We start from the raw sequence: 15663 nt of genomic DNA, 5'->3' as shown, positions 1-15663 counted from the left end.
CGCATGTGGAGGAAGGAGCGCGTGGTGGAGTGGATGGGCTTCAGTGTCCACGCAGGGCTCCGGTGGGCAGTTCTGTGTCCTCTTTTTGCAACTTCTCATTAAGTTTGCAGCTAACTGAGAATACAAAGTTCAAAGAAGACAGCCAAGGTGTCTGAGGGCTCGGGTGCACGTGCTCATGGAGAGCCCTGCAGGCCTCAGTGCCAGTGTCGCCTTCCCTGAGAGGCCCTCCTCGTCACCGTGTCCAGGGTGGTACCACCCTCCTCTCACCTTCCACGTCACTCAGTTTTGTTGCCCTCACCATCCTGGGAAATTGTCTCCTATACTTGCTCAGTGCTTTTGTCCTTCGTCCCCTGCCTACAAATGTTGGCTCCATGAGATTTTGTCTGTCCTGGTCACCCCTGTCCTCCTGCCCCCTGTGCCTGATACAGTAGGATCTCAAGAAATATCTGAACAGGGAAAGGTTAGATGATCACAAGTCTACAGGTCAGAAATCCTGGAGCCTTGTCAGTGTGACCTGGGGCAGTCCTCGGCCCCGTTCACTGTCTGCAGCACCCAGCCATGAAGCCTTGAGTGTCGTGATGCAGAAGACACCAAGCCACTGCAGAGGGCCAGTCCCCCAGCCGAGCCCTCCCTGCTGCAGCACAGGAGCAGGTGGGAGCCCATGAGTCTACCAGCTGGCGGGTCTGTCACCCGTCCCAGGCTTGTCACCACCACTCCCTGGCAGGGCAGCAGCAAAGGTGCGAAAACGTGCTGCATGGCCCTTTCCCGTTGGCCAGTGCTCCCGCAAAGGTGGCCCCATGGTGAGAGCGCGTTCACTTCTCTCCCAGGGCTTCTTTGTAACAAAAATGGGGCAGGTTCTAAGCCCAGCACCTTTGGCAGGAAACAGTATCTGCGTGAAATTCAGTACCATTGTCTTGTTTTCATGGTAACCTTCTACTTACAGCAAGTGATACTAGTTTTCCATTTAGGGGAATGATATAAAGTTTCCTTTTAAAATAAATGCATTCAGGAATGAAAGCCAGTTAATTTATTATTTTGTGCATTGCCTTTAACTTGTTATTGTTGAAGTGTGAAACTTGCTTGGAAGGGGACGACTTGGTGAAGGAGAACCTGTGTCCCACAGTGGCTCCCACACCTGCAGGGCATGGCTTTGCCCTCCCTTTTGGGAGTTTCTTCCAGCCATTCCACACTGTCTTTCGTGTTCAGCTCCAAACTGGTCTCCCAAAACAGCTTTTTACAGTCAGTTTTGTGAAATCAGGATCCTAATGAGATCCACACGTTGCATGTGTCCCTTAAGCACCCTTTTACCTGGAGGTCCCACTTCCTTTTTACCTGAGTGATTTCTTCATTGAAGAAACTGGGCCTTTTGCCACATTCAGGATTTGTCTGATTGCCACCCCCAAGGTGTTGTTTCACCTGTTTCTCTGTCCCCGTAGTTCTTGTCAACTAGGAGTTAGACCAAGAAGCTTGATTAGACTCAGGTCCAACTTTTAAGCCGGTTGATTTTAAAAGAAAACATTAAATAAATGCTCGAGTGGCCTGCAGAGACAGTGTACACTATAAAGGTGGGGAGAGGATGGCGCTGGGACCCTCTGTGGACAGAGGGAAGCAGTGGCGAAGGCTCAGGCAGCGGCTGACTCTGGGCATCGGGAAACAGCCCCGAGGCAGCAGATCGGCAGAGTGGGGAGGCGGGGAGGCCGGTGAGGGAGGGTCTGGCCGCGGTGCGCCAGCCCGCCAGTCCTCTCTGCGGGGCTGTGTGTCGGCGTTTGCACGCGCACAGTCGAGGGGAGGATCCCTGTCTGGGGCCACTGGACCCATATAGCAGGACCCAAAGAGTTGGGATCCAGGGACCAAAGAATTTAGGCCTCTCAGCACAGAGTGTGGGGTTGGAGGGAGCAGCTTTTCTCCTTTGCCCAGGAAGAAGCTAGGAATAGGCACAGCCTACAACTATAGGGATTTAGGTTAGACATTGAGAAGGACTTCCATGCCGGACTGGGAAAGTGATGCTGCTTGGTGGTCGTAGAGGTGCTTTAGAGTGACATTGCTTCAGTTCAGGTCCCAGCTGTACCACTTACTGTTTGTATGACCCTGGGTATGTTTGTGAACCTCTCTGTGCCTTAGTTTCTTTGACCTGTAGACAAAACAGTAACAGTAGCTACCACCAAGGTGGGCCAGGGAGAACACGGTTCATTGCACAGAGAGCACTGGCTACACCGAGCACTCCATAACCACCAGGCGTCACTGTCCCTATGGGGTCGGTAGGCAACTCTCACCCTGGAGGTTTTGAAGACTGCCACTCTCAGAGCCGTGAGAGACTAGAGGCTAAGAAGGGCAGGGCCTCATAGTCACAGTCCTCGTGTAGCTAGACAAGGTGTGTGCACGCCACGCCAGCTGCTTCCATTCATTGACCTTCACAGCCTGCCTGGAGGGCTCTTCTTTCTCCTCGCTTTGCAGATGAAGACACCGAGGTAGGAAAGAGGGCGTGAGGACTGGCTTGTGAGCACCCCAGGGCCAGCACAGCTCAGCAGCATGGAAGGGATGCAGGTCTCAGAGTCAGGACCCCTGTTCCAGAGTCCCAGATCTGCTGCCTCCTTGCCTGTGACTTAGGTGACTTCACACCTCTCTGAGACTCCATTGCTCCATCCCCAACGTCGAGGCGCTCAGCTGGAGCCTCCGTTGCCTGTGTTGTCTGATTTCTCTACATAGAAGGTCTGAGCACACCCTGAGGGGCCCCAGCACTGTCTTCCCTCCCCACAGCTGAAAGGGAATGGGTCAGAACCCCCGGAAGAGAGAACCCGGGGCCTGGCTGTCACTCTGCCTGGCTCATTCCTGTTGTCAGTCCTGCCTTCTGGGGCTCCTTCCATCCCACAGCCAGGCCACCTGCAGAGGTACCCAGTGCTAGGGTCTGGCTCTTCCCTGACCCCAGTTGGGTGTCACCTTAGCAAGTTCCTGGAGAGACTTCCCCCAACTCACTCCACCCAGATACTCAGGAGCTGCCCAGGATCCTGTTTCTCCCTCCAGTGGCAAAACTTGATAAGATTGTGCAATTGTCTTCCTGCTCCTGCTGGTGCAGCCTCAGAGACCAAGTGTGAGCAGGCCCTGGCCCAGATCCCACTCTGGCAGGTCACGTCCTTTCTCCAGCCTCAGTGTCCTCATTTGCAAAATGAAAGGCAGAGGGTCAGGTGAGAGAGTGGTTCATTCATTCATTCAGTAGGTATTCCTTCATTAACTCCTCCACTGGGCCAATTCCTATGCTAGGAGCATGTGAAACAGATAAGCAAAACCCGTCTCCACCCTCAAGTCACTCCCAGTGTGATGTTTTCAGCTCTTCAGGGGCTGGGGGCACAGCATCTCTGGAACTGGAACACTTGTGGGCAGCATCCCCAGCGAGCCTTGGAGGTTGAGAAGGAGCAGAGGATCCGAGAAATGGCCTTTGGGCCAAACATCCACAGATGGACTTTTTCTGCCTTGCATGGAATTAGCCCACATGGCATTGTACATTTGAATTTATTGCAAACATCTAAAAATCAAGAGCTTTTATGTAAAACTCTGGATTTCTGACATCTGAAAAATCAGAGCCCTCATTCCTGCAGAGTGGCACTCAGCCGAGCTGAGCTGCAGTGTTCCCTGTAGACGGGCACAGTCCCTACCACGCTGCCCTGCCTGGTCATCTCCCAGACCTGCTCCCGATCAGCCTTCCCCATGTCCCCATCGAGGGGCCCTTCACCCTTCTCATCCTTCAGCTCAGGCTGGAAACCAGGTGTCGTCTTCCACTCCTCTTTTTCTCTCACCTCCTCATCTTATTGATCAGAAATTTCTACCAGCGCTTCTTTGAGAATGTCTCTAGAAACTCAAACCCTTGTCCCGACTTTCCTGCCCAAGCAACAACCCCTCCCTGTCTCTGCCTTGGCCACTGCTCCTTGTGGTCTCTTCTCTGCACAGCAGGGAAAGCGAGGCCCAGCAGGCCAAGTCAGGTGGCTTGGACGCTGGCCCTCATGTCCCCCTTGTGGGTTGAGGAAGATCCTCCCTGCTCTCTTTCCCAGAAGTCAGCGGCCAGTCCCTGCTGCCCACTGGGCTGTTAGTGCCATCCCAGGCCCGAGGCAAGATGGTGGAGCTCAGGATGGCCACTGCCAGGAAGGTGAGAGCTCACTGTTCTCCTCCAGAACCCAGTGCTCCCAGCTGCCTGGACCTCCATTTTCCTGCTTGGAAAATGGGACATCCCAGTGGCCTCTCCTCACGAGGCTAGGGCTGCTTGAGAAGCAGGGTGGTTAAGGGTTTCAAAGTTCAGCCAACTGTGCATGTGTGCCAAGCTGTGCCTGGCACTGCTCTGGGTACTACTGGGAGTCTGCAGACATTAACAACAGGTGAGTTATTTTGTTTTCAGCGTGAAGCAGAAGAAAGAGCTTTGGCTTTGGAGTCAGAGAGGCAGAGCCAGGCTTAAATATCACCCCGGGTATCTAACTTCAGCATCTGAACCTCAGTTTGTTAATTTGTAAAAAGAAAGAAGGGAGGTGGTGGATAATAAGGACTGCCACTCCATAGAGTGATTGTGAAGACGGATCCAGACACTGTGTGTGAAGAGCTGAGCTGCACAGACCCCCACCACGCCTGCTCCTACTAATGGGCTCGGAGCAGGGAGCCACGCGTGGCACGCATCCACGGCGGGGGGCAGGCTGCCGTCCAGGTTCGCAGTGTGGAGAGCACGTGTGCAGGAAGGCTGACTCCTGGGGAGGACAGGCAGCCAGGGGAGCTCATCACCCAAAGCAATGGTCTAGTTTATGCATCTTCCTCGTGGCACAGACACCCCCAGACACGCTCACTGTTTGCCCCTGGGCCTGGCGATTTCTCCCACCAGGAGGTCAGGCCCACGAGGCTCCACGGCTTTGCTGGCCGCATCCCCCAGTGACGTGTGGCTCGGAGCAAGGCAGTCGATCAGTGCTGAGCGAATGAGGGAGCAAACAAACGAACGCTTGCCTTCCTAGGGGAGGGGGCCTTCAAGCTGGGTGTGTTGGGTCCCGGCAGGAAACAGGGCCACCACACGAGCCCCTGGCAGTGCTGGCCACGGTGGACCTGGCCAGCGGGGGCGAGGAGGGGAGAGTGGCATGAATGCAGGAGAAGAGAGCTATGTGCAAGGGCCACAGAGGGGTGAGGGGAGGAGGGAACTGCGGCAGCGAATACTCCGATCTCCTGCCAGGGCTCCCACTGGCCACACCCCAACAGGAACCAGGAGGGCCTGGGAGCCAGGGGAGGCCGTCCCTGGGCCCAGGCAGAGTGGGGCACATGGAAGATAACCTGTCCAGGCGTGCAGGATTCCTGGTCCAGGGTGGGCAGCCTGGAGACCAGGGAGGGCTGAGGGTGCTGTGGCCGGGATGGGGCCTGCTCAGGGTGCTGGAAGCTCAGTGCAGGCCACAGATGGCAGAAGGCCTTCGCCTGCCCCAGCGTGGTTCAGCCTTTCTCTAGTGGGTGATGATCGGCTGTGGGGAGGGTATCACATGTTAGAACGACCCTTAAAGTCAGGGAAACCATTGGAAAGGCCATACAGACCCAGTCACTGGGGAGGGCCCCCCTACCGCCATCCCAAGGGCTCCGGGAGGGAGTCGAGTATGGTATGCCTGTTTCGTAGATGAGGTAGACAGGAGCAGTAGCTTGTCCCTTAGTCAGAGGCAGAAGTTGAAGCATTTCAGGGCCCTGAGACTGACCATACAGGAGGGGACAAATCCCGCTGGGCCTGGAGGCTGGACAATGCTCATAGACCCTCACTTGGCCTCCGGGGAGGTGAGCGCCCCCTGCCAGTCCTCGCCTCCTGAACGGGGTCCTCACAGGCATTGCCCTCCTGCTGTGGCAGCTGCCTCCTCCCTCAAGTGTGCCCAATCCTTAAGCTACGTCCTGCCCTCAGAGGCCAAGTTCATGGTGGTGTTAGCATCTCCCAGGGAGCAAACACATCCTTTTCTTTGCCTGGGTGGCAGTGACTTCATCCCCAGTGGATGTGTGAGTCAGCGGGCTGAGGGTGGAGGGCCAGCCAACTCCCCGCAGTGCCCACTTTGGCCTTTGGCTGGGAAGAGGGAACAGCTGTGAGTGAATTATTCCATGCAGACCTGCCCTTGCCTCTCCTGCCTCTGGCTGTGGCTCTCTGTGTTCTGCAGGGCAGGGGCACTGAGCACCTAACGTGCCCAGCAGTGCCTGGAGCTTTTAAAATGACAGCTGATATTTATTGAGCATGCTGTCCTGCAGACCGTGACACTGAGAAGTTAAGTCTCATACCCAGGGTTACACGGTTCTATGATGTCACATGTTCCTCAGCACAGCTGGAAGGGTAGGGATCCATTTTTCAGAGTGACAAACTGAGGCTCAGAGAGAGGATGTAGCTCATTTAGGGGCAAGGGAGTCAAGGATGCATGAGGAGTTCCCATCCTCAAGGACAAGCCACTGGCATCAGTGAAGACAGATGGAGCGTGATAAGGGGCACCCGGGAAACCTTAAGCCCTAGGAGCTTCAGTCTCCTCACCCACAGAATGGGACACTAACGCCCGTCCTAGGGCTGTGGAGAGGCTGGGAGAGGATGTGATGAGGACAGCTGTGGCGATGGTGAGGGGAGCCCAGGACACCCCACCAGGCACTCTGCTCTGCAGCAGCCTCTGCCATGGCCACCCCAGCACAGTGACAGCACAAGCAGGGGCCTCTGGTAGCTCAGATTTGAGGCTGGACAAGTAGGGGGGGTGCTGCCAGGGCCTTGAAAAGGCAGGTCTTCGAGGGTTGCTCCACAAAGGAGAGGGAGGGAGATGGCTCGTGGACTGGCCTTCTCTGGCGGAGCTGTTGATCTCTTTCTTGTGTCCTCAGACTCCGCCCAGCTGTCCCCAAAGCCTTCCTAAACCCTCAGTCTTTCCCAGGCCCATCAAAGGCAAGGAAGCAGCCTTCTGAGAACCAAGTGATGCCCTCTGGGAGCTTGGAAATGCCACGCCTATCCCTGTGCCTTAGTTTCCCCATCTGTAAGGTGGGGGGAGGGAGGCCCTAATGTGATGGCATCGGAAAGGAGGTGAGCACAGGTGGACACAGCCACGAGGAGGAACACAGAAGGAGGCCCAGGCCCTCCAGAGTTTTGATGATGGGAACCCCACAAGGGCCGTGGCCTCTGGTCCTGGAGGGTTTTTCCTGGCCTTGCCTGCAAATGACGTCCTCTCTCTGAGATCACCTCCAGGGCCAAAAGTGCCAGCCCCTGGTCTACACCATGTGCCTGTCCTGACTGGTGTCTAGCACAGAGTTGGCCTGCAAAGTGCGTGTGACAAATAGCCCTTCCAGCTGGGTGATGAGCATCCCTGGTCTGCCCCTGTGCCTGGAGCCGTGTGCTCCCGGAGACATGGGAAGCCAGAGCCTTAATGGGCAACCCAGGCAATGCAGGGCACAGGGCAGACGGCCATGACAGGCCGGGGACGGTAGCCTGGGGACTAGGTGCGAGGCAAAGAGCTGGCAGGAAGGCTGGGAGGAGGGCTTAAGAGGATGGGTCACGAGGAAAAAGCCACTGCAGCTACTTGATAGAGCCCATCCATGGGCCCTGAGGGATAAGGCCAGTCCAGCCCAGAGGGGAGGGAGTGAGGTGATGGATGAGTGGATGGATAGACAGACGAAGGGAGAGATAGCTGGGTGGATGGACAAATGGATGGGTGGACAGGTGGGTGGATGGATGGATGGATGATGAGGGGAGGGATGAAAGGAAGAGAAGACAGAATGGATGCATGAGTCCATGGCTGGCTGGCTGGAGAGGCAGGTGGGCGGATGGGTGTGTGAGCGTCGGGGTGAGTGGTTAGAAATGTGTGCACAGAGACTGCCTCTACTCACTAAAGATATTGAGGAAACTTCCCCTGCTGGGAGGACAGACCAGATAAACCCTGGAATGGAGGCCTTACTCTGCGTGGCACAAGAAATCAAGGCCAGCATGAAACATGAAGGAAAGTAATGTCCGAGGGAGAGTTTCCTTAGGTTGTGATAGAGTGGGAGGCCTCCAAAGGCAGTGAGCTTCCTGTCACTGGGGGTGTTCAAGCAAGGGTAGGCAGCCACTCCCCCAGCATGCTGTGGAGGAGCCCCTGGAGGAGATGGGGTCTGCTGCGGTGGCCTGTGAAGCCTCTTCTAAAGACAAGGAGGGAGAATTTGGGCTTCTGAGTCCCCCAGGGAGGCTGTAGCCTTTGTAGAAACACATCTTGCTTTCAAATAAAAAGTTCTTTCCTGGCTTGGGGGCAGACAAGCATGCAGCTGCTAATCTCTGGTGTGGGACTCTGGCTGGAATCCGGGGTGGATTTCTCATTCTACACAGTCCAGGACAGGGCCTGGGGACAGAGCAAGGCTTTGCCCTGGAGACCTGGTTCCACCCTCCCTGATGTCTGTGGGCAGGTGATGGCCCGGTCTGAGCCTCAGCTTCCTCATGGGTGGAATGGAGGCCATGCAGGCCCTGGAAAGGACGAGGACAGCTGTACGTGGTGTCAGGGCGCTGCAGGGCCCAGCTCTGGACCCACTTGCCCTTCTGGGGGACTTCCTGGGGGCTGTGGGTGGGAGAAGTAGATCCTGTGAGTCATTGTCCCCAGGGGCTCTGCCTGGGAAGCCCCAGCTGCCTGCCTTAGGCTGGGCCTGGGAGCAGCTTGGGGGGGGGACGCAGTTGGGGCGCCAGCTGGGCCTCAGTCTGGAAACTCCCCAGACTCAGCTTGGGCCTAGACCCCAAGGCCCTCAGCTGCTCAGAGGGGCCCCGCCCTTCTTCCCACCTCGACATAGAGGAGCTGGTACGCTCTGACTGCCAAGATTCAGGTCCTACCTCCACCAGCTCCTAGGTCTGTCACCTGGGGTAGGTGACTGCCCTATCTGTGTCTCAGTTTCCTCACATGGAAAAGAATAATAAAATTCACTTTGTAGGGTCCTCAGGAGAATTGGGCGAGTTAGTCCGGGGCCTGTGGAGAGCTTAGGCCAGTACCCAGGGCCCCCCAAGCCCACAGTGGACAGAGGTGAAACTAAGGCCGCAGAAGGGCCCGCAACGCCCAGCGTCATCTAGCAAAAGGTGTCGGGCTGGGAACTGTCTCGTCTGCCAGCTAGAGATCCCTGGAGCCGGCTCTCTGGAGGAGCAGCCCTGGGCTTTGCTTTAGATTTGCTTTTTGTCAGCCCCAAGCTTCCTCAGGAGCCGAGCCAGCCCTCTCCAGTCCTGGTGTGTCCTGGTCCCGCTGGCTGGTCGAGTGGGCCGGCTGCGGCTGCTGCGCAGGGCGGTGTTGGTTTTAGTCCCCTGGGGATGTGGGGGAGGATGTGGGCCCGCCCCGGCTCCCCGCCCACCTCCCTCCCTTGAAGCTCGCCACTCCTGTCCCAGGCTGGCCTCTGGACACCGGGCCAGCCCCTGGGCTCCCTGCAGCTGCACCTTCCCTCACGGCGGACGCCCCTCACCCGGCCCGCCCTGCGTGACTCACCGCCCCCTGGCCCGCAGCCACCCTGTCTCTGGCAGGAGGCAGGCGCGAGGCTGTGCAGAAGCCACGGGTTGGGTGTGTGAGGGCCACTCGGCCGGGAGGTCGGGGCAGCCGGCAGGACCAGTACAGAGGCTGGCCCAGGGACGGCAGGGCCAGCGGCTCACAGCCTCAGTGGCCCGTGGGCACCAGTGCCTCCTGGCTCCGCTCCATCGGCTTTGGGGCCTTCCTTTCTTCTTCCCGCCATGAAGAAGGAAGTGACCTGACAGCCCGAGAGGAGAGCCAGCCTGGCCGGGAGCAGGCCCAGGGTGGAGGCCGCGCCTGGGCCCTGCCACTCGCTCCCCCGCAGAGCAGGCATGAAGGGTGATGGCGGCACCGCGTGGAGCCTTATGTGGAAGTACTGCATCTCCGTGAGGACCCTCAGGTACCAGGGCACTTGTCTGTGGTGGCGCTGTCCATCTGTCACCTGGTGGGCCTGGGCAAGTGGGCCCAGGCTGGCCACTGTGCACGTCTGTGTGGGGGTCCAAGAGGGAGCAGGGTGCAGGACAGGAAGGCTGCGCCCAGTGCCCTCCTTAGCAACTTGCAGTCTCCAGTGGGGAGGAAGGCGAGAGTGGCGCAGCGGCGAGGGGCCCAGAGCTCCACCGCGAGGCGAATGTTGGGGGCAGGTAGTGTGCCCGGGCACCAGCGTTTGCTGCGTAATGTGCCAGCACTGGGCACAGCTGTGTGACCTTGGCCCTGTCCCCCAAGCTCTCTGAGCCTGTGAACTGGGGCTCGTGCCCCCCCATCATGTAGGGTTAGCAGCTGCTTCGAGGGACTGCAAACATCAGGGGCCCAGTGGCCAAGAGTCAGCCCGGTCACAGGCACCAGGACGCCCAGGTTTAACCCTGATTTGGGCGTTAGTCATGGTGTGAAGTGGCTTCACCTCTCTGGCCAAGGTGTCCCGTGTGCAGACCCTTTTAGGAGCTGTGTGAGGACTGAGCGAGGTAATACATACCAGGAACAGGGCCTGGCGCGCCGCCCGAGAGGTGTTCTGCGAGTGTTAGGCGCCCGCCGCTGTGGCAGGAGTGGGGAAGCGGAGCAGAGCTCCTCCGGCCCTGGGGAGGGACGCCCGGGGCCACTGCAGCCTCCAGCACTGCCAGAGGGTCAGAAGGAGCAGGCGGCCGGCGCGGGGCCTCAGCTGGGGCCTCTTCTCCCGGGAAGGTGGGGGGCACGTGTGCAGACAGGAGGCCTCTCGGCAGCGTCTGTTTGGAAGACCTTCGCATTGGGCGCCACGTGAGGGCGTATTTTTTTACTTAAAGGGAAGGTTTTACAGAGGGTGACGGATTGGAATATTCTCCTTCCTTCTTTCCACCCTCACTGCCTGGCATATAAATTGTATAAACCAGCCTTTTTCCTGCCTGCCTTCCACCCTTTTCTCCTTCTTTCTTTTCTTCTTTTCTTTTTTCCTTATTTTCTTACTCCCTTCCCAAAATATTTGTGGCAGCTTACAGGAAATACTACAGTATCATAATTCCACATCAGATGCTGGGCACAGTGACATGTCTTTTGTCCCAGCTACTCAGGAGGCTGAGGCAGGAGGATCAATTGGGCCGAGGAGTTGGAAGCTATAGTGCACAATGACTGTGCCTGTGAATAGCCACCACACTCCAGCCTGGGCAACATAATGAGACCTTGTCTCTTAAAAAAATAAAAACAAAGAAACCTATGAGGACCAGGAAAATCACAATTTAAATTAGGATGGCATAACCTAAGATTAGAAAAAAAAAAGAATAGAACAGAGATAGTAGGGTCCTAAGGTCCTTCTGCTGAAGTGAAAATTGCCAAGCTTCCTGGCAGCCAAAGGGAAAGGGGAAACCCAGCCATACAGTTCACTCTTACGATAACGAAACACTAAAACTGCAGTGGTTACAGTTGTCTCTGCTGCTGGGTGACGGTGTCTGGGCTCTGAGCTCCAGCCTGGATGGTGGGCCTAGGGTCCAGGCAGGTTTTGGGGAGACACTCAGGGCCTATTCTCTTAGGATGGGAGTGTCATTGGCTATGGGAGTGGAGAGAGGCAGAGCTGATGTCTGGAGTGAGTCGTTGGCCGCCTGCCCCCTGCCTGGACTCCGGGATGACCTCTTTGGGTGGGTGATTTGGGGGCTGGGCAGGCAGGGAGTGAGTCTCTGGTCCTCAGCAAGTGCCTCATGTGCTTTTCCTTCTGACCACAGCTGGAATTTCCTGAGTCTCACTCTGCCCTGAGGTTTCTGGGGATTGGCACTTTGGAGACCTCAGGGGCTGTTTACAGGATACACGGGCCCGGCACCAGGAGGCCGGGCGGGTGAGCCCCTGGCCCCTCTGAGGTGCTGCTGTCCACACGTCTCTCAGGAAGAACAGCAGCGCCTCCCAGAGCCTGGCAGACCAGCCATTCCATGCCTCAGTTTCCTTAGAAATGGGGGGAGCATACTGCTACCTGCCAGGGCCGTGGGCAGAGCCTCCCGCGCCCCATGGTGAGCACTCGCCACGCACACGCGGCCACTGGTGGCTGCAGGGCAGGCTGGCTTCGCAGGGGCCCCAAGCACAGGCGGGGGGCGGTGGACGCTATCCCTGGCCTAGGTTCGCCCAAGCCCACTCTTAGCACCCGCCAGCACCAGGCGCCTCTGTGGCCAGCTGGGGGATGGGCCTTTGGGGGCTCCGGAGAAGCTGCTGTCCAGACCCCACCTCATCCATGAGGGGCCGTGACAGGATGAAGGCCACGCCCACGTCGGCCAGCCAGAGCAAGCCTCTGAGGGATCTGCGACGCAGCCAGGGAAGACCTGAGTCAGCAGGTCTGCGGGGAGGCGGAGCTGGGGCCGCAGGGACAGCCTGGAGCCTGGTCAGCAGCGCATGGTTCCCCACTTGTGTGCGCCTGGCTCCCCTGGCTGGTCCCACTCACATCTGGAAAAGCGGGAGGTGTGTGGGGAGCAGCTGCCTGCCGCCAGCCCTGGCCCTCCTCCCAGGGGCTGGCGACTGCAGCCACGGAGCGGGGGGCAGGCCTCTGAGAGGGCGTCCAGCTCTGGGCCATGCCCCGGACAGAGCAGCCTGGGCGCCGGCGCCCTGGGAGCCAGAGCCAGCAGTGGCCATTGTCAGATGCAGTCTCGGGCACGCGGCTAAACCTCTCTGGGCCTGCTTCCTCGCCCGCTGGGAGGGCTCGTTGGCTGGGCGCCGTGTGCCCGCTTCTCTTCCTCCGAGTCTCGGCTGGGGGCTGTGGGGACAGAGGGACGAACTGGGGAGAACATGGGCTTGGGAGTCATGCTGAGTTTGAAACTCGGCTCAGCCCTCTCTACCTTGCAGGTGGCTGTCAGAGATGCTCTGAAGACTAAATGCGGTGGCACCCAAGCCTGCCCCTCTGCTTTCCTGACGGCAGCCTCCCTTGCCTCCATTTCCCTGCCTGTGAGATGTGTGTGATGATACAGTAGCTCTCCAGGGTGGAGGAGACCCTTAAGCAAGCGCTCCACCCCCACTTCCTCCCTGCCTCCACCCTGGCTGCTCCTCTCTGAACACTCGCCTCCAGGCCCCTGTGGGCACGGGCCCTGCGCTGTGGCACTGGGCAGCGCCCTGACGAATCCTCAGCCTCTCAGGTCAGCCATCTAATTTTGCACCTGACATTATTTTGGGAAAGAAAGATAGTTTTGTGCGTTGAGAGCCCATGGGACATTTGAACCTCCTGGTGAGCCAGGGCAGCCCACTTGGGATACAGGGGGCCCAGGGTGCTGGTGGGGTTGGGCTGGGCTGGGCTTTGCAGACCTGCCCTTGGCTGCTCAGGCCCTGCCCTCGTCCCCACCCCTCAGTGGCTGCTCTGGGCAGGAGGGCTGGGAGGCAGCTGGCAGCCAGCCTCTGAGAGCTTCCAGGGAGCTTCCTGGGCCATTGGCCATCTGATGCCCCTTCGTGGGAGGCGTAGTGGGCACTTCTCTTGGGACAGGGAGCTCACCACCTCCCAGCTGGGCCATGGCTAAGCAGCTCTGATGGGGGGACATTCTTTCCCACTTGGAACTGGCACCTCCCTTCCTACAATGTCCTTACACACACACACTGGGGACCTGGCCCTGCACTCTGGGCCCCCAACTCATCTGCTCCCCGGTCCTGGGACAGCCTGCAGGGGCCAGGACTTCCCAATACTGAGGACAGGGTCCCCAGTGTCCTCCCTACCCACTTCTGGACACACCCTAAGCTGTTCCGTCCCTGTCTGGGAAGGGCCTGGAGCTGAGTTCAGGGGGGCAGGAGATCTGGGCAGAGCAGAGGGAGCTGCCACCCCTTCACTCTGGTCACTGCCACCGCACACAGGACCCTCCTGGATGCTCCCCGCTCATCCACAGCACCAGTCGCCTGGGCCTGAGCCCTGGGGCCTTGCCCCTCTCCGATTCTCATGCTGTGCAGTTGCTGCCCCCGCCATCGAGCGTCCTGCGGGGGGGTGGAGCCCTACTGTGTGCCTGGCACTGTGCCGGGTACCCAGCACACTCTCATCTCCAGCCTGGGAGGGCACCGTCCGTGGTGCAGAGGAGCGCCCTGGGCCTGAGGCTTCGTATGGCTAGTTTCCGCCTAGGTGGCTGGTAGGGCCCTTCTCAGGGAGCAGCGCAGGGTGGGGGCGGCACTTGCCGCCAGAGAGCATGGAGCTGGCACGGAGGCGGGTGGGCATAAGCAGCCCCAGCGCTAGGGCAGAGCCCCGCCGTGCCAGGCAGCAGGCGGTTTGCTGAGTGCCCACCGTGCCAGCCTGCACGGCACGGGTCACGGCGGCGAGCAAGGAGACAGCTGGGCCTCACGGAGCAGGACGTTTGGGTGGGAGAGAAGCGGTGATGGACGTAAACGGTGGTGACGAGTTCAGACAGGGCCAGTGCCAAGCAGGTGCAGCGGGGAGGGGTGCTGGGCAGAGGGGCTGGCGAGCAAGCGCTCTCCCGGAGGCCAGCAGCGGCGGACGGGCACAGAAGTGGCCTGCCGCGCCAGGAGTAATGTTCAGCAAGAAGGAGGAATGAAATTCCCACCCACGCTGTGACATGGGGAAACCTTGAACACATGCTGAGCTGAAGCAGCAGGTCGCAGAAGTTCGTGGACTGCGGCTCCATTTGTGTGGACCGTCCAGGACAGGCAGATCTTCGGGGTGGGAAGTAGACTGGTGGCTATGTGGGGTGGGGGGACAGAGGGCCAGGAAGGAGTGAGCTTATGAAGACCTGGGGCAAGCACTGCAAGGCCGAGGGGACAGCCAGTGCAAAGGCCCTGGGACAGGAGCATGCCTGGGCATCTGAACGCTGAGGAGGAGGCCGCACAGGGCTGGGGAGGGTTGGGACGGGCTGGCAAGGCCAGATCCCAGGGAGGGCTTGCACGCTCACTGAGGGGCAGGGCAGGGTTTGGAGCAGGATGATGGCACGATGTGCTTTCTGTTCTAAAACAAGCACTCCGACTGCTGTGAGGAACTGAGACTGTGCGCAGGGAGGGGCAGGGCTGGGCACGGGGCCAGTCAGGGCTGTGGCCACTGTCTAGGTGAGACCCAGAGGGGACAGCCAGACAGACGGCAGGTGGTGGCGGGAACTCGGACAGGCACACAGCCACTACCACAGGTGAGGAGAGGGCTTCCTGGGGGCTGTGCAGGCCCCGGGAATGGGGTGGCCGCCTCGCTGTGGGGGGAAGGCTGCGGTGCCACCCTGGGGGGGGGGGGCTGAGCGCGGAGGCCTCGGAGGACCTGTCTGGCCATGAAGGGGTGAGGCTGGCACCCTGCCCTGCCCCCACCACCCCGGGCCCCCTTGGGCCCAAGCTGCTTTCACAGTAAGTAGGGCACCCTCTCTTCAGGGCCACCTGTCGTGCTGCCTTTGTCCTTCGGCCCAGAGGGGCCCTCAGTGAGAGCACAGCGCCGCCCGCCCTGCCGGCCCGTTCTGAACAAAGCGGCCCTGCCGACACTCGAGTGGCCCCGAAACCCAATCAGCCACGAGAGACTGGCCTGGGAGGCAGCTATATTATTTATGGACTGGGGCCTGCCCAGCGAAGCTGCCTGTACTGGGCAAACCTCGAGGGAGCCCCATTGGCAGGGCTTGGGGGCCAGCTGGAGGGCAGCAGGGCGGGCGGGGGCCCCAGGGTGCCTGGCACCCTCTCCCCGGGGCGTGGTTTCCTGGATGCCGACTGAGCAAGAGGAAGTCAGATGTCAGGGCCTGCTGGGGAGGGCCAGGCTCGTCCCCAGGGGCCGCAGAAGCAGGCCAGGCGCTGGGGCTCCAGGAGGACCTCAGCCCTCCCG

The 15663-nt window shown here is 59.3% G+C and overlaps 1 protein-coding gene across 7 annotated transcripts in view; it reads left to right on the top strand.

The window, feature by feature from the left end:
- IQSEC1 (IQ motif and Sec7 domain ArfGEF 1) overlaps positions 1–15663 on the top strand; it is a 359058-nt gene that overhangs the window by 219869 nt on the left and 123526 nt on the right. The window contains exon 1 of one of the 7 annotated variants that reach the window (XM_012785203.3): positions 9488–9852. The exons of the other annotated variants lie outside the window; for them this stretch is intronic. Coding sequence (XP_012640657.1) covers positions 9785–9852 — 68 coding nt within the window. The 5' untranslated portion in view covers positions 9488–9784. Of the gene's footprint in view, positions 1–9487; positions 9853–15663 lie in introns of those variants that run through there. 7 annotated transcript variants of the gene reach the window in all.

The sequence above is a fragment of the Microcebus murinus genome, chromosome 21 (genome assembly GCF_040939455.1).
Source record: "Microcebus murinus isolate Inina chromosome 21, M.murinus_Inina_mat1.0, whole genome shotgun sequence".
NCBI classification, from domain to species: domain Eukaryota; kingdom Metazoa; phylum Chordata; class Mammalia; order Primates; family Cheirogaleidae; genus Microcebus; species Microcebus murinus.
Note: the sequence above shows the minus strand (reverse complement) of the source record. Positions and strands in the feature narration are given on the sequence as shown.